Genomic DNA, 22,628 nt, shown 5'->3' with positions numbered 1-22,628 from the left:
GGTATACCTTAAAAATCTCCTTATCAATCTGGTTGATTTGAAGTGAATTTTAAACAACCTCAAAACAAGCTGAAGTATATATAAATCAACCTCGTACACCTTAATTACAACCTTTACGAGGTATAATTTTTATTGCTGTTTTCTCTGCAACCTCAAATATACCTCAAATCAACCTTAATACCTCAAAAATACCTCAAATCAACCTTAAATTTTCATAAGGGCTGCGGCATCTTCCCAGGTGAAGGACGTAAAGGTTCAATACCAGCCATTAAAAAAAAAAAGCATTTTTACTCGTTACCTCAAGCGGTACCGCATGTAGGTACTTAATTTACGGCGGACTAGAGCTGCACAATAACTATTGGCAACGGTCTGGGAAACATCTCTGAGGATCATCCCCAGACATGCCATTTCAATTACAATTTTGATCCCCAGCAGAGGGGAGGGCTCTTCTATTTTGCGAGTCAACCAGCTGCCCCCGGAATCGAGCACTTTACGGTATGAGACAAGGAGTGATTCTGTGCATTCTCAGTCAGTCCCTACGTAAGCTGATCATAGCCGACACCCACTCGCCTACTGACCTCTGCCAGTGATTTGCAATCAGTCCATTGCGGGTCAAAAAAGAAAAGAAACGGGCATCACAAATAACTTTTGATCTCATTATTGGATTATCACGTACTAATATGATTCGATACAAACGCAAAAACATACTTTCTCTGATTAACCATCCCATTTTTTTGACAGATTTGAGTTGAATTAGCTTAGTTAGGGAACATTCACAATGGCATACAATTGCCCTAGACGCGCCGAATGCGGGGGTGCCATCCCCTCTGCGGAGGATCAAAATTGTGATGGCATGTCTTTGGATCTTCGTCTGAGATGTTTCCCAGACCGTAGCCAATAGCACATTGTGCAGCTCTAATGCCACGTAAATGAACCAAAGAGAACTGAAAAGCTACTGCTTGCCCTAGACCAGTGTTTCCCAAACTTATGACTTTTGTGTACCCTTTCTAAACTTTTCGTAACGCTGTGTACCATTAATAAAAAAATGAATGCAATTTTTAATATAAAAAATTGCACAAAAGTTAAAAATCACAACTGGCTGTTGACACCACTAATTATTAACTGTTAACTCTACAAAAAATAGCCAATAGAAAAATACGTAATCGTAAAGTTTCAAGGCTAGCTTTGTTTTTATATAAAATTTTTTTGAAATTTTCGTTTGTTGCAAGATATTTTGCATAAGAGCGCGTACCCCCGCTAAACTGTTCCCGTACTCCTGGGGGTACGCGTACCACACTTTGGGAAACGCGTACCCCTAGGAGTACGGGAATAGTTTAGCGGGGGTCGTTTGTTGCAAGATATTTTGCATAAGAGCGCGTACCCCCGCTAAACTGTTCCCGTACTCCTGGTGGTACGCGTACTCCTGGGGGTTGATTCTGAATAAAGGATTGGCGCAAGACTATTAAAAATAGTGCAATTCCTCCCCCCCCCTCTCTCTCTCACGCACGCACGCCCAAATTATTTGCATATATGAAACCTCTCCTTTAGACCATACAGATTGCCATATAGTTCAGGAAAATTGGCTAATTTGAATGAAAGTTATATTGGGAGATATCTTTTTTACTTTACGCACTGTATATTAAACGGGTGGTGAATAATTATTTAAGTGACAACGAAGCAAGAACTCTGCCGAGATCTCTAAATCAACAGTCGAGAAGATGGATAGAAAACATCAAAACTAGTTAACTTGTCGGAAGAAATTTGGAAAAATTTTAATAGTCTCAGTTTTGTCAGGCAATCAAACAGGTTTTGATGCTTTTAGTCCAGCCTTTCTTTGCATTGACTTGTAAGATTTCAAAATCATTTTTGTTTTTTCTGAATTCAATCTTAATTTGTAACCTTTAATGTGTATTGACATATTTGACAAGTTATATGACAAAACAGGGGCCATAATTTCTAAGTATCCTTTATAAAAGATTTTAAATCAAGTTTTGATGGAAGGTAGTTCAGTAAAAGCACAGTTTTGCACCTAAAAACTATCCTATGATGGGATAACAAAATGACAGTAAATATACAGTAACTAATAGTTCTTTTTCAAATAAAAAAGCTGTTAAAAATTTAGAAATCACATAATCATTTATTTTCTATATTTTTATAATTCAAACCCTGATTCAATAGCTTTTCTGAACTTTAAGCAGGTAGTATCAGAATTGCACATATACAGAGGCCGGCTAAACGATTCTTTTGGTAACTATTTAATTCGACATTTCTTGCACTTCAAAATAACGCATGTTTTATTTAAATCATTTAATTGCTTTTACAGTAAATTTCTTAAATTATTTATTTAAATTGGATATATTTTTATTTTCAAAAGTTAGTCAATTGTATTTTTACTTTTTTAACATAAATGTAAAAGCGATATTTTTGACAAATTTACATACTATATAATCTAATTTTTTTTTTCAATTGATTATTTTTAAGCAGAATCTTTGAACACAAAATTTCTCATTTCTACTTTATGGGTTCTGCACCTGACAGATTTTTACTAAACGATAGTATAAATTTGAAAATAAAGTAAAATAATAGAGAAAATGTTAAGTTGATCATTATTATGAAATATACTAGAAGAAAAATGCATGACTGAACAGATCTTATAATATATTTTGAGGTCTGGTGGTTGAGTGGCCCATTTCATACTCCCGTGCTATGGATCTCGGAATTCTACCCTTAGACTAGGCAAAGCAGACTAAGCCTTTTATTCCTTCTGTGGATCGATAAAATGAGTACCTAGCATGTTTGATAATTACAGATTGAAGGTTCTGCAAATTGTTAAATTTGAAATAACCTTGCATAAACTATCAGAACTTTTCTTATTCTTATTATTTTTCAGAATGTAATTTAAAGTATTGTTTCTAAATAAATACCTTCATATGTAAAATAAATATGATAAAAATGTAAAATAAATTGTGTATAACATATTAAAAACAATTTTTGAAAGCGCAAATTACTACAGAATTATTCATATCTATTTTACTGTTTATAATGCATTGATATTCTGCTGTCAACTAATGTCCAACTTTATTACTGACGTACAAGTCGATCTCCTGATTGTCGTAAAATTTTGGGGGTTTGTAAAGCTAACTTATACACCAGGCTAAGCTAACTTATACATAGAGATAAAAAATTTACTTATTTATGAAAGTTGCAGAGATTTAGACATATGAACTATTTATATTGAGGAATAGTATTAAGCCACATTTTCAATGTTTTTATGTTTCTTAAAATAATAATAAGGTGGCAAAATCTCTTAGTATCTAGTTTTCAGTGGGATAAAAACTAAATCTCATTTAGGTTATACCTTCTACCGATATAGATTATTATAAATCAAGAAATATTAATGATAAAAAAACGAGACACTATTCAATGGCCATTTTTTTTTTGGAGTGTTTTCAATACTTTTAGCTATGTCTCAAAACAAGACCTTCAAATAACATATTTGAGTAAACATAATTAGACAAATTATTTGTCAGTATTTATATACTGTGTGTATGTAGCCAAAAGTGAGTCAATAATTTGATAAAATGCGAAAGCCTCTTAATTGTTTGTTATCTTTTCAGGAAAAAAAGCCTAAGTCAATATACATAGCATGAGTCAACTATCAAAAGCTTTATATGTAGATATAGAATTTTCCCCAAAAAGATAACAGGTAATTAAAACAACTTAAATACATTTTCTTGCATTTACAAATTATTTTTGGCAGTATACCCATGATATGTATATATTTAACAAAAATTTACATTTAGAATTGTTATGGATGCAATCCTGATGTTCATGGAATTTTCTTAATAAATATTTTCAATAGAAAAATGATATTAAATGAATAAAGAATTTTAAAAAATGATAAAAATAAATAAACACATAATTTATTTACAGACTAATTACTCTCATCACTAACTGTAATGGTTGGGACACATTTATTTACAATCTTTTTCTTATGTGCTATAGAGACATCTTCTTCAGAATCACTTTCATTAATCAAATGAACTTCTTCCACACTATTAGAATTAGAGTTTTTGCTTTTTGACTTTTTTGTTGAAATTTCAAAATCATCAAAATGTAGTCCATCAGACAGTTCAGCTTCTTCAAGCGTACGTCGTTTTTTATTAGTTTTACCATCCCTATTGGCAGGTGAATCTTTTTTTGTGCTAGAAGGGACACCGTTGTGAAAATGAGATTTTACCTCATTCACAACACAAAGTTTTACCGGGTTCTTACTCGAAACAGATGAAGATGTGGATGCTTTTTTACTGGGAGATTGTGGAAGTTTGTCCTTGATTTTCTTACTTGACGATGTACTTTGTTGGCTTTTTACTGAGGATGAACTCTCTTTACTAATCTCTTTTGTTTTGGAAGCTGCATTGTCGTTAACAGAATTATCATTTTTAGTTCGTAAAACTGGCATTGGTAACAAAAGTTCTTTGTTGCTAGGCAACGTTCTAGATCCTATAATATAGATTAAATTAAATTAAAATCAAACAATAAAATAAAGAAGAATATGTAATGCTTTTCCATGCAGTCATTTTTAGCATTAATATTAAAATGCAAAAAAAAAGAAGACTTAATTGATTTGAACAATAAAGCAACATTTACTATACTTAGTAATTGTATAAAGATGAAGATTCAAAATTTATAAAACTATCAGAATGATTTCTCAAAAATAATTATTGAACAAATAAAAAAAGTTTACCATTTACAAATAAAGTAGAGTGAATTTGTATTAAAATTGCAAAATAATACATTGAACACAAATTGTTTGCAGAAAAAAAAAAATCAAGGAATTTTCTTAAAAATCCTTTATTTGATAAAGTTATTTCATTGATTAAATAATTTAAAAAATAAATAAATAAAATAATAATAACATTAGAACAAAAAAAAAATATTGTTTTTTATCAAAACGGCTATATTAAAAAAAACTTTTATTTTAGCAAAAAATAATATTAACTTTTTCACATCCAAGTGCATTATCAACATATTTTTTTAATAAGTTTTTTAGACCTTTAATAAATCATAAAATATAAATAAAAATAAATGGAATATATTGTCTATTATTTTATTTGTTACATAAGTGTATAATTTGAAAAAAAAATCATTACCAAAAATATTCTATTTCCTTTTGTATACATTACTGATATTAGTTTTAAATATTTTATTTTCATTTTTCGTACATCTTTTTAGGGGTTGCAAATGAATATTGAAGCAGGAAGATAAGCAAAAATGCTATTGAAATTTGACAAATCTCTACTGAGGAAGCAAAGCTTATAAAGGTCATAACCAAATCGATCGCCTGACAAAACTTGAAGATGCTTCCAATAGTTGCTTTTCACCATCTCATATTTTTATCACCACAATTAAAGAGATTTCGATGTTTTTCTAATCCTGTCATTTATCGTATCGTAACATGAATCGTGAATACCTAGAGAGATTTGAAACTCCATAACTTTTTTTGTGCCCTAGTGTACACTTGAGACTCTAATACAATATTATATTCAACATTGTTTAATAAATGTTTCTTACTCACCAGTGTTAATGTAACTTATAGTAGAATATGGAGTGAAGTGAAATTCTTCTATTAAATATGAATCTAAAAGCAAGAGGGCAACAATCCTTTCACAGCTTTCTCGACTAAGAGAGGTAGGCGTGTATCCAGGGGGGCGTGATTTGGGGGAGCCTTTACCTTGCCATATATCGATCAATTTTTGTGATGTTAAGCGCTCATCCAACCTATTACAATGTTCTAAGATGTCATAGATAACTTGACACTCTTTAGCAGCATTCTTCATTTTCTCTACATCTGAAATATGTATTGAGCAATAGAGTAAGTATTAAATAACATTCATCACATAGTTTCTATTTTAAAATAAATATATGTTAAAAAAAACATATAGTAAACTCCTGGTTATCTACTTTGCGAATGATCCATGCTTCACTTTTCTATTTTTTTTTGCAATGATAAACATAGCATTAAGAATTGAAAATAAATAAATTCATAAATATGAAACTATTTTAAGACTCTGAGAACAACATACTAGCAAAAAAATTCATGTACCTAGCCCAGGTGTTCACAATTAATTAAACAATTAGTCTACATTTAAACATTGCAGCTTAAAGTGCAATATTTAAGTAAAAAGGAGCAATGAAAAGGTGAAAATGGGGAGGCATTCATAATGAGCTAGATAACTTGAGTCATATTACAGCAGTTGAGCTACAAGTGCAGGGTGAAGTTCAAATTTCAATGAATAAATTCAGCACCCATCAAAGCAGCATCTTCTTCTCGATTCAATAGTTACTATTCAAAGCAATTATGTTGATAGCAAATAAAGAAACTTAGTTTCTTTCTGTCTTGCTACCGTATGATACATGGAAATGAATTATCATCAATCATTTGTTTAGTCAACATGTAACACACTCTTGGAACTCTTATCAGTAAGAAAATTTACTACTAACAAATGAGTATGGTCCCCACACAACCCCTGATACAGAGTGTTTTATGAAAATTTGATGAAACATTTTAAAGTAAATAGAAACACATAAGAAAACCTTGCAATGTGAAACCCATATATTCAGGACATAAAAAGTTTCTACAAAAATCCATCTTTAAAGTGGCACTATAACACTTTGCATGGAGTGCTTTTTAGAAAAATTGATTAAATTTTTAAAGTAACGAAAGACACTTTAGAAAACAATTTCACAAACTTGAGCAGTAAAAACAATATATTTAAGACATAAAAAGTTTCTGCTAGTATCAATCTTTAAAGTACACAATACACAATACTTTGCATCAGAGTAGTTATTTGTCTAAAAATGTCAATGTTGATCAGAGTTTTTTTCTTTCTTTTATAAAATCGGTCTTAAATCATAAGAAGGGAAACTTCAGAAATTAATTTCACAAACTTGCATCTCTAAACCTATATTTTAAAAGATAAATAATTTATATGCATATCCATTTCTTAAAGAAGGAATGTCATATTACTTTTAAGTAGTAACTCTTCCAGGCTTTTTAATCATAAATGGAGTTATTTTTATAAAAGTAAGTTAAAAGTTTAATATATGAAGGGTGTTGTAGAAATTACTTTCTTAATTTTGCCTCACATTACCCCATTTTCAAGAAATAAATAAATAATATCTATGAGTATCCCCCGTATACTTTGCATTTGAGTTTTGACAGTCCTTTTACATTTTGGAAAAAATTGTTTATTTATATCAACGAAAAGGTGTCTTAAATTTTGATAAAAAAAAGTTGATGTGAATGAATGCGGTACATTTAATTCAGATGTTTATAATAAACAGCAAATTTGCAGAAGCCTAAAAACAGGGATTCTAAAAGAACTTTAGGATTAATTATCATCAACCTTACATCTCATTACACATGCTCAGGCACTTAGCTCTTCATATATAAATATTTTTTTCATTTACTTTAGAAAAAGGAATAATTTAAGATTTGATTAGGAAAGTCATAATTCAGAAGCTAACAAAAAATAGTACACCTTTATCTTTAATACAAAAAATGAATTTATAATTATTAAATAGTTTGTCAAAATTAATAAATGTTTTAATTGGTAAATTAATTGAGCAGCAATTGCTTAAGTAGCTTCCATAAACTCTCCAAACTAAAGTTTTAAATCTCGGAAACTTGTTTCTTAAAAATGAATATTATGAATAAAAAGTAAGAAAAGATTTCAAAATTAGTAAAGAAAAATTAGAATAGCTAGATAAAGCTTTTTTTTTTATCTCAAAGTCTTTTTTTTTGAGATTTCATAATAAATTAAACAATATAGAACTAAAAGTATTAAAGTGTCACACATGAATTATATAATTAAAAATCGTCACATATGAATTATATAATTTAAAAGCGTCACATATGAAAATTTTCCTTACATGGGCTATGTCTATCACAATGATCGCACATTTCATTACAATCAGAAGAGTTCCAGCGTTCTCCAAAATGTTCAGCAATAATTGCTCGTCTACACCTATTATGAGGGGAAAAAAATCAGTAAAGTAACAAAATTTTACTACAAACAAAACTACAATTCAAAATAATACAAAACAAGCAAATATTTAGATTGCAACTTAAATTGTACAAAACTAATACAGGAAAACTACTACTCTAAATATAACAAAAAAATAAATAAATAAATAACCTGTAAGAAACTGTGTTTGATTATGATTTGACTGAATGGAGATCAAAAATTTCGCTCCAATTTTTTCCAAGCAGAGTCAAAAAACATTGTACGAATACAAACTTCAAATTATTCGGTAAGTTTAATTATTTCTCCAAAATTAATTTTTTTAACAATACAAAAGTTTATAAATTAATTTACTGATATTATTTTCCTCAAACTGACTAAACTAAAAACTTTATCAAAGAAATATGAGAAGTGAAGCAGCAGCCCCTCAAACAGTTCATGCTTACTTAAAAAAAAATAATTGCATTGAAGTTAGAGAAGAGTAAATGGACTGAATGAAATCAATTTTAATGAAATTAAAAAAAATAATTGTATTGAAGTTAGAGAAGAGTAAATGGACTGAATGAAATCAATTTTAATGAAATAAAAAAAAATAATTGCATTGAAGTTAGAGAAGAGTAAATGGACTGAATGAAATCAATTTTAATGAAATAAAAGAAATAGTTTCATTGAAGTTAGAGAAGAGTAAATGGACTGAATGAAATCAATTTTAATGAAATAAAAAAAATAATTGCATTGAAGTTAGAGAAGAGTAAATGGACTGAATGAAATCAATTTTAATGAAATAAAAAAAAAATAATTGCATTGAAGTTAGAGAAGAGTAAATGGACTGAATGAAATCAATTTTAATGAAATAAATTTTAACTAATGAATTGGTATCTATCTTTTATTTTATACCACCATTTTAAAGACTTTTTTGATCACAGAAGTATACAACTGACAATTTGAAGTCGAATAATTTAAGCAATCATTTGCATTTCAATGTAAAGATGTAAAAAGACATTTCTTGGAGGAAATATGCAGGCACAACATTGTGGTACAAATAATATTAAATGAAAAAGAACACTTCTTTAAAAAAAATAATATAAATATTACCTTTTTAAATCAAGGCAGTAAGAAACCATTGCATAAAGATGCTCTAGTCCTTTCTGTTCAGTAAAAATCATAGTACTTTGGCGAAATATGTCTGGAAATCGGAAAAAAAGAATGCATGTTGCTAGTTGATCATCTCTACCTAAAATTTACACAATTCACTGTCATATAAAATAAAATCATACACATACATTTATATGCATACTTACAGAGAAGATGCAAAACAGTGGTACCGTTTGAAAAAAAGTACCATATTTTTTATTAAGTTATACAGTATATCAGTGATTTTTGAAATTTAAAATTTTAGAGCAGTTGTGATTTAATAAAGTCTAAATATAAAAAATAACTGAAAACGTACATGTAAAACATGTTAAAGGTGTTTTCAAATTTGACACAAATTTCAAGCCTTTGTTTAAATATGATTTGTAAATAAAATTTTTGTGATGTATCTTATTTCAGAAAAATATGAAACAGCATAACTTTACATTGAAAACGGACATTTTTATTACCTTAATCCTCTTCTCAATTTATTAAAATACTGTCACTTATTCATGTTCAATATTACCAACAAGAAATGTTTGAAAACTAGATAATTAATAATTTTATCACATTTTAATTCAATTTTATATTATAATGAATTTATATAATATCAGAGATGCCAACTTGCTCAGGACAGCAAATATATATTTTTAAATGGTAGTTTATCAATTGTGATTCTAGGTTTAATAATTTAATTTAGTAGATTTTTATTCACCACTATTTCTAAATAATTTGCAGGCTTATATAATTTGCCACTCTTTAGTACTTATGTCATGCTATACCTTTTAAAAATCAAGCAAAAATAGTAAAATATTTGCAAAATTTATTTTTTTAGTTATTTACCATATATTTAATTATTTTGGCGTGTCCAAAGCAGTTGGCATCTCCGCAATATTGCACTAATTTTTTTCAGTAACAAATTTTGAAAATCAAGAAGAGACAGATGAAGAAAAAATTTATGAAAAATTGATATAGCAGTTTAAATGTTAAGTAATTCAAAAAATTATATAATATAACTAACTTAATCCTGTAGCACAGTGTTTCCCAAAGTGTGGTACGTGTACCCTCAGGGGTACGGGAACAGTTTAGTGGGGGTATGTGTTCGTATGCGAAATATCTTGCAACAAACGAAAATTTCAAAAAAATTTTATTTAAAAATAAAAGTTAGCCATGAAAATTAACGATGACGTATTTTTCTATTGGCTATTTTTTGCAGAGTTAACAGTTAACAAGTGGTGTCAACAGTTATGAGTTTTAACTTTTGTGCAATTTTTTTACAGTGAAAAATACATTCATTTTTTTATTATTGGTACACAGTGTTACGAAAAATTTAGAAAGGGTACACAAAAGTCATAAGATAGGGAAACACTGCTGTAGCATAAATAATTTTTTTATAAAATTATATATAGTTAGACAAACCAGCTCTTCCACTTTCTTGATAAAAATTTTCCATTGACTTTGGCATTGAGTAATGAATAACAAATCGGACATCAGGTTTATCAATGCCCATTCCAAAGGCAACTGTGGCAACAATAACTTGTACTGAATTGGTAGACCAGCTTTTGTGCACCGAACTTCGAGTTTTAGCATCCAACTGTGCATGGTAAGCTCGGGCTTTAATACCTCGATTCCTTAGTTCAGTAGCAATTTCCATTGAATCTTTGATTGAAAAGCAATATATAATTCCTATGAAAGCATAAAAGATAATTAAAATTGGCCAGTAAAAATTTTAAAATGTTATCAAATAAAAAAATTCAAGAAAATTTTTTTTTCTGTCAAAAAATTATTTTGAATATGAAAATACACTTTTTTTTTTAATATTAAGCAAACATTACTCAAGATCCGACAAACAATCTTTTGTTGTAATATTTATAAAAGAAATTTTTTTTTGCTCTAGCCTTGAATGAAATATTAAAGAAGACTGGCAAAATAATCTTTTCCTTTACACTTTGAATACCATCATTGTAAAAATAGTTTCATTAGTAGATGTGAGGAAAATACTATAAAAATTTATTGGCTATTCTTGAATGAAAAATGGTTATCTCTTTAAATAAATGAGCACACAAATCACAAATCTAATTATTGAAATTAATACCATAACTAAAAAATTGAAGAGAAAACAATCATTTGACATCTTTGTTTACAAACACAAACGGATACAGAGGACGTTTTTAAGAAAAACGCCAATGATTCGTCATCTCACAAGAAATAGGTTTAAACAAGTAGTCATTTTGGAAAACAAGTCACTAAAATAATCTAACAAAAGAAAGCTCATATTTTTTTAACAGCTCGTAAAATAATGCGCATTTGTTGAACTTTAAATTTTGCGTATTAAAGTAGTCTAACAAATTTCTTATAAGTTGAAACAAAGTTACTACGCCTTATTAATAAGAACAATTAATGGCCTCTACGTATCGTATAAAGTCTTTTAAAGGTTGATCAAAGTAATTGTTTCTCTTATTTTCTTTTACTTCTTTATTAAAAGGAAATTTTTATCAATAATATGTTTTTATGTCACTCCAGGTCATCTAAAACCTGCTAAACCTATACTAAAGTCAAACCTGTGTATTTTTTTCCACTACAGTGGATTCTCCCTATGCAACCTATGAAATAAGTTTGGAGGAGTAAATTCCATAATGACATGTCATAGAGTAAAATGCAGAGATTAAAATTCTTCCTTTGAATCTATTCTCAATTTACACATGGAAAACAATTATGTCAGCCCATTCAAGCTAAGAGGCACTATAAAATATTGAGCACTTAAAAAAAAAAAAAAATGGAGCACTGTATTTTTTAAAAAGGTAAATAAAAAATAAGCAATAAAGGGCTCAAACATTCGATTGTTGTTCTGACTCCACCATTGTAATTATATTTCCCTGATTGCTGTTAATCCCTTATACCTTGAGAGTCAGTTATGCTAGCTTTGGAAGATAAAATTATGAAATCAATTTATATCCAGGATAATGAAAAACAATTAAATTGTTAATGCTAAATGCATTAAAAAAGCACAAACACTCAAGTAGCCACTTCACTTTTTCAATGTAGATAAATAAACAAGCCTAAAATACTTAAAATAATCAAAGAAATTAAAGAATAACTGGAAATAAACAAATATGAATCTTTCAGCATTTACTATTGAAACATTAATTAAAATCATGATGGAACAATCTCCCCCCCCCCCCCNATTGTTGATTTGACGAATAATCCCCCCCCCAAAAAAAGGTTTTCCAGAAAATTAAACATATTACCTGAAAGACCATTAAAACGGTTTCTCAGAAGGTTTTCTAACTCAGTTACATTATCTTTCTGAACAGAAGATTTACAAACAACCTTAAAAAGGAAAAAAATTTTTTAGAACACATATATTGAAAATTAATGCATGACTAGCAATCGCTACCTATTTGATTTATTGAAGACTCTTCAATGCAATGGCATATAACTGAAGTTATTAATTCTAATAACTCAAAAATATTGATATTTTCATTAATAGTAACATTTTAGCATCAACATTTATAACTCTAAAAAAATAGAACAATAATAATATAGATATAATATAATAATAGATATAATAATCCTGCAATAATAATATAATAATAGATATAGCAATCCTACAATAATAATATAATAATAGATATAATTATGATCACCTCATATTTCAAATTAGGGCGATTAAATGATGCTTTCAACACTAAACAGCCTGGAATGTTCAAAATCTTTTGAACATCATTGATTACAGATGATGTAGCAGTTGCAGTTAGACCTAGAATGGGTACATTAGGGTACTGACGTTTCATGATACCAAGAAATTTGTAATCTGAAAAAATAAAATAAGAAATTTGATAGTCATACAGAAAAAAATTGCTAAATATTTTAATATCAATTTAAAATTTAGAAACATAAATTAGCTGGATCATATTAAGTAACAAATAACTCCAGTAAAAAAAGTTTTCCTTCAATGCTATGTTAGATTCATGAAAATTAATTCATATTGTTACTGTGAATGGTGTTTCTAATATAAATATAAACAACAACAATATCGAGCGCTTGACCTGCTCTACTTCCGGTTAGAAAGTATACAACTGCTTACTATAGCTTATTTTACGAGGTGAGATTTTCAAACAGATAATTTTGTTTTTAATAAAAGAAATAAATTACATAACTTCTAAACTCAAATATTCTGTATTTCATAAGATATTAATGATATTAAGTAATTCTGATGAGTTTGAAGTGAAAATTTGTTTTAGTTATTTAGAGATGTATTGTTAAAAAAAGTGACATGGTTGCTAGATTTAGAAAGAACTCGCTTTTTCGGCAGTTCTGATTTGGCCTCTTTTTATCTGTTTATTCTTGGTGCACGATGTTCACCATCACACATTTGCATACTGTTCAAGCAGCGAGATTAAGTTCATTAAACAAATTATAATTTAGGCTTAAATTTTGAAGTTGGTATATTGTTAAGGTAAGATGTGTTTCATAACGGTTCTTTTTAGTGTGCGTAGTTAGATTTTTCACCAAAAAATTAGCACCTTTTAGGTACTTTTTAAGCATTCAAAAATATTTTTAATCTTGTTCCAAAAAAATTAAAAAAAATCATAATTAAGATCTGTGCAACAATAAATTTTTTTTTCTATCGTTTAAAGTTCTTTTTTATAAACATAAAATAAATAAAATTGAAAAACATTTTCAAAAACTTTACATAATCATGATAAAATAACTAGTTTCTAATAAATATTGCAGAGAAAATCATAAAAATCAATGCATTTTTTGTAATTTAGAACAACAAACGACATAGCAAAGAAAAAACCTTTTTTTAAAAGATAAAAAACTGAGCACCTTTACATACCCCGGTTAAAAAAAAGCACCTTTAAGGGCTTTTAAAAAGTGTGAATCAAAAATAAGCACCTTTAAGCACTTTATAAAAATGCTATGCACCCTGTTTTTACAAATGACAATTCTAACGACTTGAAATGACAGGTCTTCAAATGACGATTCTTCTTAAACACACATAATTTGTAACACACAACTAAACACACACATTTGTACAAAAAATACAACTCAAGAGATTCTCAAAACACAATGATCATGCTGTGTGCAACTTCAAAACACATTAAAAGCAGTAACTTGGAACTATAGGGAGTCAAGAGCTTGCAGCACCCCTTAGTGCAGAAAACAAAATCCATTGTTACAAATATTGCCCGAAGAACTTACTTGAAATAATAACTTATTTTAAATTTTCTTATATTGATAGATCTTTTTATAAAATATTTAAAAGAACTTGCTCAAAGCTATTAGCAATTATGTTTCCATTTGTATCAATACAAAATTTGTATTAATTATAGAAATTGGAAAGATTTTAAAGCTTGGCCCTGAAATTATTAACAGATAGTTATTTTTAAAATATGTGAAATAAACTTCAATATTTTTTGCTGATTCATATAAATTATCACCCATTATCCAAAGAAAAAACTTTAAGAAATGCAAAGCGTTTTTTAAAAAAGAAATAATATTCAAAAAGGACCAAGCTTCAATTTTTTATTATTAACTTTAATAAACAGTAATTTAGTCTATTTACAAAAAGTACTAATTTAAAGAAATTGATTATGATCTTTTTTAAATGTACTGGAGTTCCATAAACTTTTTTACAGCAATGAGTTGAAAAGCTTCTTCACTTAGAATAAGTATAAAATTGTGTGTAAACTTTTTAAAAAAATTAACTTAAGAAATAAACCAACAAATTTAAAATGATCCGGTTATTAAAAAAACATCATTATTATTTCTAAAACAGCTTTAAAAAATCTCAAAGCTAGTTATATTTCTGGTTCCTTGTTTAATGTAGAGTAGGTACCCTAGAGCAGTGTTCCCCAACCCCCGGTCCGTGGATCAAATGGTTCCGGGTCGCCTGGTATCAAATGGTACCGGGCCGAAAATATCTGTGTTCCATTAAATTTTATTTATTTAAAAAAAAGGGGGGCCCCAGAAGGTAGTGACGTAATTTTTAAATGTTTGTAATGTATCATTGTCTCTGGTTACCCCCAGATGGAACCGTCTCATTGCAAAGAAACAAGCTCAGGGTTCTAATTGATTTAACCCTTTAATGGGCCCTTTATTTCTAGTAAAGGTAAATTAAAGTATTTTTGGAATTGAAATTGTTTTAAGAACAGTAACTGATATAAAAAAAAACTAATTTAGTTTATAAAAATGCCATTTTTTTGGTGGTAAATATATTTAACATGACCTATTAGGAACTTACTGACTTTTATTTTTCTTCATTTATAAAATAAATTCCTTACATGCTACAAACTTCAAAAGGAATTATGTATTTATAACTTTTATACGTTTTTTAAAAGTGCCAAATGGTTACCAATTTTATTCAAACTCACTTCAAGAAAGCTGAAGTTATTGAAAAATGGAAACCTAAATTAAAAGTGGTAAAACGTGGTGGTAAGTATACTTACCACGGCCATCAAAAGGGTTAAAGTTCTAATAAGTTAAAATGTTAAATCACTTTCTATTTATTTTTTGGTGAAACTGTATTTTATTTTGAAGGCATGTTCAAATACAATTAAATTAAAGTTAATAAATCAAAATAATCAAAAATATAAACAATCAATCCCCTCCCCTCCCGCAGAGGGCCACAGTGAAATTATCAAACGTTGACAGGTCCGCGGTGATAAAAAGGTTGGGGAACACTGCCCTAGAGTAGGTACCCTTTATCCAAAATGAACCTCAAATTACAATCAAACTTATTATGGTCTATGATTCAACCCGATCACAGGTATAACAAGGAAATTTTTACTTTTTAATAAACACCACTTATTTCCAATTGTTCAGGAAACTTTTACTTTTGATAAACACCACTTATTTCAAATAGTTCAGAAATTTTTATGTTTATATTGTTACCATTAATCAAACAATTTCAATAACCAATGGAAGATGTTGTTAAGCAAACTATTGAATACAGTCTACAACTATTGTTGCACATTTGTCAAAAAATATTTGTAAAACTAAGAATCTGACAGAAATAGGGAAGTAACAATGAATAAGATTTAAAACATGGAATTTATCTTGAAAATAGGATTAATAAATGTTTGCAATAATATATTTTGTTTTGTGTGGTATGTTAAACAACTGCCAAGGTACAACAAAATACTTTAAATATTTGTAAATGACAACAAATTAAAAAAGTCATTTTAAGCATTTTCAGGCTAATTACTGCAGAATATTGGTTTTATTTTTGATAATTTTGAATAAATTGGGTTCAACAAGTTAATCATCTAAGTTTCAAGAATTTAATAAATGAATTTGATTGTATTCCCTGTTTATGCTAATATTTGAGCTTGGATCATAAAATAAAATTTTTTTCTTAAAAATTTTCATAAAATAAAGCGAATCAACAAGTTAAAATAAAAGTTGCCTCACCTGTTCGAAAATCATGTCCCCACTGTGAGCAACAATGAACTTCATCAATAGCCAGCAAAGAAAAAAGTCCCATTTTGTACATCTTCTCAAGTTTTGACATGAAACGCTTGCTTTTGGCCAACTTTTCAGGTGTAACATATAATAACTTAATCGAGGGATTTTTTTCAGTCATTTGTTTATGAACATGATTTACATGCTCACGAGTACTATTTGCATTCAGAAGAACTGCTGGAACATTAATGGCTTCCATAGCCATAATTTGATCTTCCATCAGTGATACTAATGGCGAGACTACCAATGTAATACCTTAGGAGAAAGAAGAAAAAAAAAAGAAATTGTCATAAAAATTAAATAAATTGATCTTCGTATTAATTTTTTTCTATTTTAATGACGTCTAAAAGCAAAGTCAAAATTTATTATTTTAAAAAATAAATGTTCACAGAAGTAGAAAAATTAAACATTTTAAATAAATACAATAACTAAATGAAACAATACTTAAGGAACAGCTTTTTATCTGAGTAATAAATGGGAGACATTTTTATCTAACAAACCTAATAACATAATTAAATTTTAAAAAAATTAAGAGCAAAATTGGAAATGAAATTTCCAATGTTTTTTTCATCATATGAAAAATATAGGTACAGTCATAAAAAACATTAGATAAAAAAATCTTGAGTGTTTTTATGGAACCTTAATCACAAAATTAACCAATAAATTTAAAAGGAAAAAAAAAACAGTTTCTGTTTATGAATGAATTACCCCTTCATACCCTGAATTCAAAATATTTTTACACTTTCCGAAAAAAAAATTTTAAACATCTTTTGTTTCTTAAAAAAGAATTGATGAAAAGTAGTCACATTGCATATTAAAATGAACTTCAAGTAAGTTTTTTGGAACAAATTTCCTCACAACTTTTTTAGCAACCCATAGAATTAGAATGGTAATGGCATTTTGAATCATTGCCAACAAGGATGAAAAAAATTTCAAAGCTAATTTAAAGCTTTAAAACAATTGTATTTTAGAAACAAAACATTTTAGTTATAAAATCTTTTATAAAATAATAAAACAACTTAATAAAATAATAAAGCAATTAAAACTAAAAAGTAGTAAATAAGGCAAAGGTTTTCAAACCACACTTAAGATATATGAGATAATTCCATGCCTTCACAAAACTTTTCATAAAAAAGCTCAGCCTAATACCCTTAGCTTAGCCTAAAAGCATGGTCAACATACTTTTTAAAGATGAAAAGATGCTAAAAGCACATTCTTAAATTAGATTTTTATGCGCAACTGAAACTTTATTTTTTATACATTGAGGTAGTTTTGCAATTAAATGTATATTAAAACATCATATGTATGTTGATGTTATATGCAATATAATCAGGTGAATAAAAATTGAGGTTAATAATTACATTTGTAAGTGACACTATACTTAATTTTTATAACAAGCAGATGTTTATATACGTGATGTTATAAACTGTTTACATACTCCACAGTTGCATACCTGCCAGCATTCAGACTGACTAGAATTTGCCACTTTTGCATGCATACCAATATTTCTTCACAAAGTAATGCTTACAATATATGTCTATGTGAAATGATTTTAAGTGAAAAAGCAATTAGCATTACAAAAACATCTACACTGCCCACTTAAGTCTGTATCTAACTACGTTACTTTTGAATGGCTAGAACTATAATTATAAAAGTGATGTCTAAGAACAGTAAATTCTTCTTGTTTTATAAGAAGCAAACATGTGCCATCTGGTGTAAAACTGCAGAATCGATGATCTTTTCTCCTTAACAATAAGAGAGAGGCAAATCACAAGTTTTAGAGCACCTTTGGTATAGCATTTAGAAACACCTTATAAACAATGATGCAAAGAAATAATTCTTGTAATGTGTTTTTGTTTGTTTGCAATCTTCTAAATTGTGATAAAACAAACTTTAAAAAAAAATAAAGAATTATTACAAGATATCATTATTTTAGATGTTTCTAGAGCTGTACATAACATTAATTCAAAACATTATATTAATTCAAAATAAAATTACATTATGTTGTACATTAAAAATAAAAGCACCTTAAAATAAAAGCATGGTTTGTCTTAGCTAAGAACTCCTCCCGCCACAAAGTCTGAGGCCGTCTGGTGCTATGGAAACAAGAATGGCTCATTTTAGGGAGGGTAGCTTCACTCTAGGACTAACACAATAGACCGAAGAAAGATATTCCTTTTCTCTCATCGACCCGAGCTGAAACCAGTCCAAAACAGTAACCCCACACCCATACTTGAAATAGTCATACCTCGTTACCATAGTTACCGCCACAGGTCCAGATGAATGTCTGGAGGAGTTCTTATTTTAGACAAACTATAATAACTACCTGATTGTTTGTGAGTATGATCATGATCATTTTGAAAAACCACACAGTTAGAAATGAAAGACAAACATTCACGCACTTTAAACATGTTTTTGTTAGCTTAAATGTTGCTGTGTTGAAATGTTGCTGACGATCAATGACTCTATGATGCTCTAGAAATTTGAACTAAATTTTTTTGTTATCTTGTATTATTTTCAAAGTAGGGATGCTAACTTCGCATTTTTCTATCAGGTAGAACTGTAATGATGACTGAGTGGTAGTGTTTTGCGCTCCCGTGCCACAGGTCCTGGGTTCGATCCTCGAGCCGGGCAAGGTTGATTCAGCCTTTCATACCTTCAGTGGGTCGATAAATGCGTAGCAAGCATGCTTGGGAACTAAACACTGGGGGTTTCACATTCGACTGACCACCTAACCGGAACCTTTGCTCCTGCACCCCAGAGCTCAAGGTCAAGAAAACTGAGATGGGCACAGCAGGCCTTGGCCCTCTATGGGCTGCCGCACCACTGAGTTTAGAACTAGGAAGTGGCCTCATTTGTAGTAACTTTAATAAACCTAATCAATAGTTTTCTAGTCACTTTGGTAAACCTTGATACCACTTTAAAGATATAGCTGCAGGTGTTTGAAAGTTATGAGAGTAGATATAGATTAAAGTTACACCTATATATTACTAAAAATTAAAAGAAAAAACTTTGACACTAGAAGGTAGGAAAGAAACATTAAAAGTGATATAAATTACCTTCTAACACCAAAGCAGGTAACTGGTAGCACAAACTTTTCCCTCCTCCTGTTGGCATCAACAAAATACAATCCTGTTTGGACATAACTGCATTTATAGTAGATAATTGGAATGGTCGAAAACTGTTCAGTTTAAAAATAGACTTTAAGGTATTAACCACTTTCTGTGACCATGGGTGATCTACATTAAAAGTAATTGTAGAAAGAATGCTATTATAAATACTATTGCAGTTATCAAAATTCTGGAAAAAGAACACAGTTTTAGAGTTTAAAGAACACAGCTAAGAGGAATAAAATAAAGTAGAAAAATATTAATTCATATAAAAGCTACAATAGTCATCAATTTAAAATAATAATACATAAATTATATTACATATTAATTGTTTAGATTAAAATTAAATTTCAAATATAAGGTAAATATTATTTAAAGCGTAAGGTAAAAAAAATCAACAATTATAACAAAGAAATGCAGATTTGATGAATAATTATGATAAAACCAGTAATCAGATATCGTAAAATAGAAATGCCAAGAAACTAAAATCAATTAAAGAAGAATTTTTGAGTATTAATTGTAATAATATTAGACTGAAAAACTTTTTACACACTTTTTTTCTATGTATAAAAAATTTTTTTTTAGCAAAATTTAAAAATTTTACTTATGTTTTAGTGCTAATTTCAAGTGAAGTTAGAAAGACGAAATTACCTATATATTTAATACTTATATGTTATTCTATTAGTTTTTTTAAAATTTTTTGACTTCCTATTTTGCACCTTCAGTACTGCTTTATTGAGCATTTTATTTTGATCTTGACAATGAATTATACATTTTGATTTGTTAAAAAAAAAAAAAAAGTGCTCCTTAGTTTTTTTAAATTATAAACCAGGAGTTTTTTTAATTATTTTTGCAGGAATTGGAAAGATTATCTCAATTCTGACTGGCAAAAAGTAAATATCCTAAGTACCTTTACCCTTTATCTATTTAAAAAAATATGAAAAATTATTTATACCTGATCTTTCCCAATCTTGATTCGCTAGTTTCTCAGTTGCATTTTCTTGCAACTTTTGTTGCAAGGTATGTTTTCTTGACAGTAACTTTTGTCTCCTATTATTTAATTTTTCAATCGCTCTATCAATTTGATTTACATCAGTTATAATTTTCTTCAACTCAGCTTCAATATCTAAGAAAACAAACAAGTGTAATGTAACACAGTCAAAAAATGAAACAAAATAAACCAGCACTTTGTATATTATCTAAATACCTATGTCTTCCATTGTGTTCTAAATGTTCATAAGTAAAAAAATATTAACACCATTAAAAAAACGAGATAATATTTTTAAAAAAATGGTGCTACCAAACAGAGATAAGTCAACTTTTAGAAGTAAGGCTTTAAATGCATGTAGGAAACAATATTTGTTTAATCCTTAAGTTCAAAATTTAATTAAAATGACTGTCTTTTATTCAGGAATAAATATTTTTTTTAATATTTTCAATAGTTTTGAAAAGAGTTATTGAGGCGATAGAGTTTAAAATTCTAATTGTAAGCTTCAAAATTAAAAATTCTAGTTAAATATTTCAAAATTAATGATAAAAAGAAGCACAAAAGCTTCAAGTTTGTTTATTTACGTTACAACGTTTATGACTGCCTATTTCTTTCTTTTCAATATATGCTTATTTAACTTAACGACACAATTTTGAGGTTTCAGCTATCATCCCGATTAAAGCGCCTTTCTTACTAAATGTGATTCACAGATTTTCTATCGCCATCGAAACATTACATGCGAAACAACAATCCCGTATCAATGATAGTATACAGATCAGTGTCCCATATAATAGTATTAACAACAAGCTTCTTTGATGTTGTGCTTACAAAGCGATTGTAAACAGGTTCGATATTCTAAAAAGATTCATTATTTAGGGATTTGATTCATATCACCGACAATTACTTCACAGCATAGGCGATATTTGGAGGGGGCACAGGGGTTCTTCTATAATAAAGATATATTTTTGAAGAAATAAGATTTATTACATACCTACTATAATATATATATATACATAATAAAATTTTATTAAACGTAATTATCTGCCACTATTATGCATTTTTTCCAATCTGGTCTCCGTTTTCCAAATTTTTAAAAGCTGTTTGAGAAGGAAATAAAACATTCCAAAAAACGCAGGCCAAATTTAAATTAAGAAGTTAAAAAAAAAGAGATATTTCGTACGAAATGGATTTTATCGGTAATAACTATAGGAATGTTAAGAAAAATCTTTCAAAATTTATGTAATTATTTGTGTTTGATACGTATCAGAATATAAACTTTGGGCTTAAAGCATGAAGTTTGCTGCTATGAATCAAGACTATCTCTAAATTCAAAAATTTCGAGAGCCTCTAACGCCTCTGTTTTGGTTTAAAAACTTGAAATCAAGAGGGACGTTTGTTGAAAATTGTATTGCCGTAACTTCGTTCCTCGAGATGCGAAGCAGATTTTTCGCCCTCTCACTTTTATTTCAGAGGATAACAAGTTTTCTATTTAAAAAATAAAGATTAAATTTTTTTAATTGCCAATTTTTTTTAAACTTTATTTTCGCGCTCGTTGAAATTTCAGAAGGGGCGAAACACTTTGTTCGCTCCCTCATTACTATTTTGGAAGAAAATAAAGTTTTCTACCCGGAAAATAGAGTGAAAATTGGAAATAAAATATTTTTTCTACTTTTACTTTACTTTTCCAAACGTCAAAAAGCACATTATTCGCCCATTTAGTTTAATTTCAGAACAAAATAAAGTTTCCTACTTGGTGTAGAGCTTCAAAGTTGAGAAAGAATAGCTTTTTTTTCTTTCTATGATTATCAATTTTACTTGGCTTTGTCTTGGTGAATGACTAAATATAAGAAGGGGCAAAGCACATTATTCAACCCCCTCTTAAAATTTAGAGGAATATAAAGT

At 28.6% G+C, this 22,628-nt stretch overlaps 1 protein-coding gene across 1 annotated transcript; it reads right to left on the bottom strand.

Annotated features, from left to right (window-relative positions):
• Window positions 1-3,907: 3,907 nt before the first annotated feature.
• On the bottom strand, window positions 3,908-21,363 carry LOC107440589 (ATP-dependent DNA helicase Q1). The gene is made up of 11 exons (XM_016053565.3): window positions 20,946-21,363; window positions 20,694-20,864; window positions 19,688-19,867; window positions 16,578-16,883; window positions 12,806-12,972; window positions 12,407-12,488; window positions 10,578-10,844; window positions 9,123-9,261; window positions 7,936-8,030; window positions 5,579-5,851; window positions 3,908-4,503 (listed from the first exon to the last, which is right to left on the bottom strand). The coding sequence occupies exons 1-11, from the start codon at window positions 20,956-20,958 to the stop codon at window positions 3,935-3,937; spliced, it is 2,262 nt and encodes a 753-aa protein (XP_015909051.1). The 5' UTR covers window positions 20,959-21,363; the 3' UTR covers window positions 3,908-3,934.
• Between the last annotated feature and the right edge of the window lie 1,265 nt (window positions 21,364-22,628).

This window comes from Parasteatoda tepidariorum, chromosome 6 (assembly GCF_043381705.1).
Source record: "Parasteatoda tepidariorum isolate YZ-2023 chromosome 6, CAS_Ptep_4.0, whole genome shotgun sequence".
NCBI classification, from domain to species: Eukaryota; Metazoa; Arthropoda; class Arachnida; order Araneae; family Theridiidae; genus Parasteatoda; species Parasteatoda tepidariorum.
This window is presented reverse-complemented; position numbering and strand designations above follow the sequence as displayed.

Excerpts from the sequence above, each read along its gene's own strand:
- LOC107440589 (XM_016053565.3), bottom strand. Across the intron at positions 12,973-16,577 it reads GGGACATGATTTTCGAACAG|ATTACAAATTTCTTGGTATC; the intron begins GTGAGGCAACTT and ends TTATTTTTTCAG. Across the intron at positions 12,489-12,805 it reads GCCCTAATTTGAAATATGAG|GTTGTTTGTAAATCTTCTGT; the intron begins GTGATCATAATT and ends TTCCTTTTTAAG.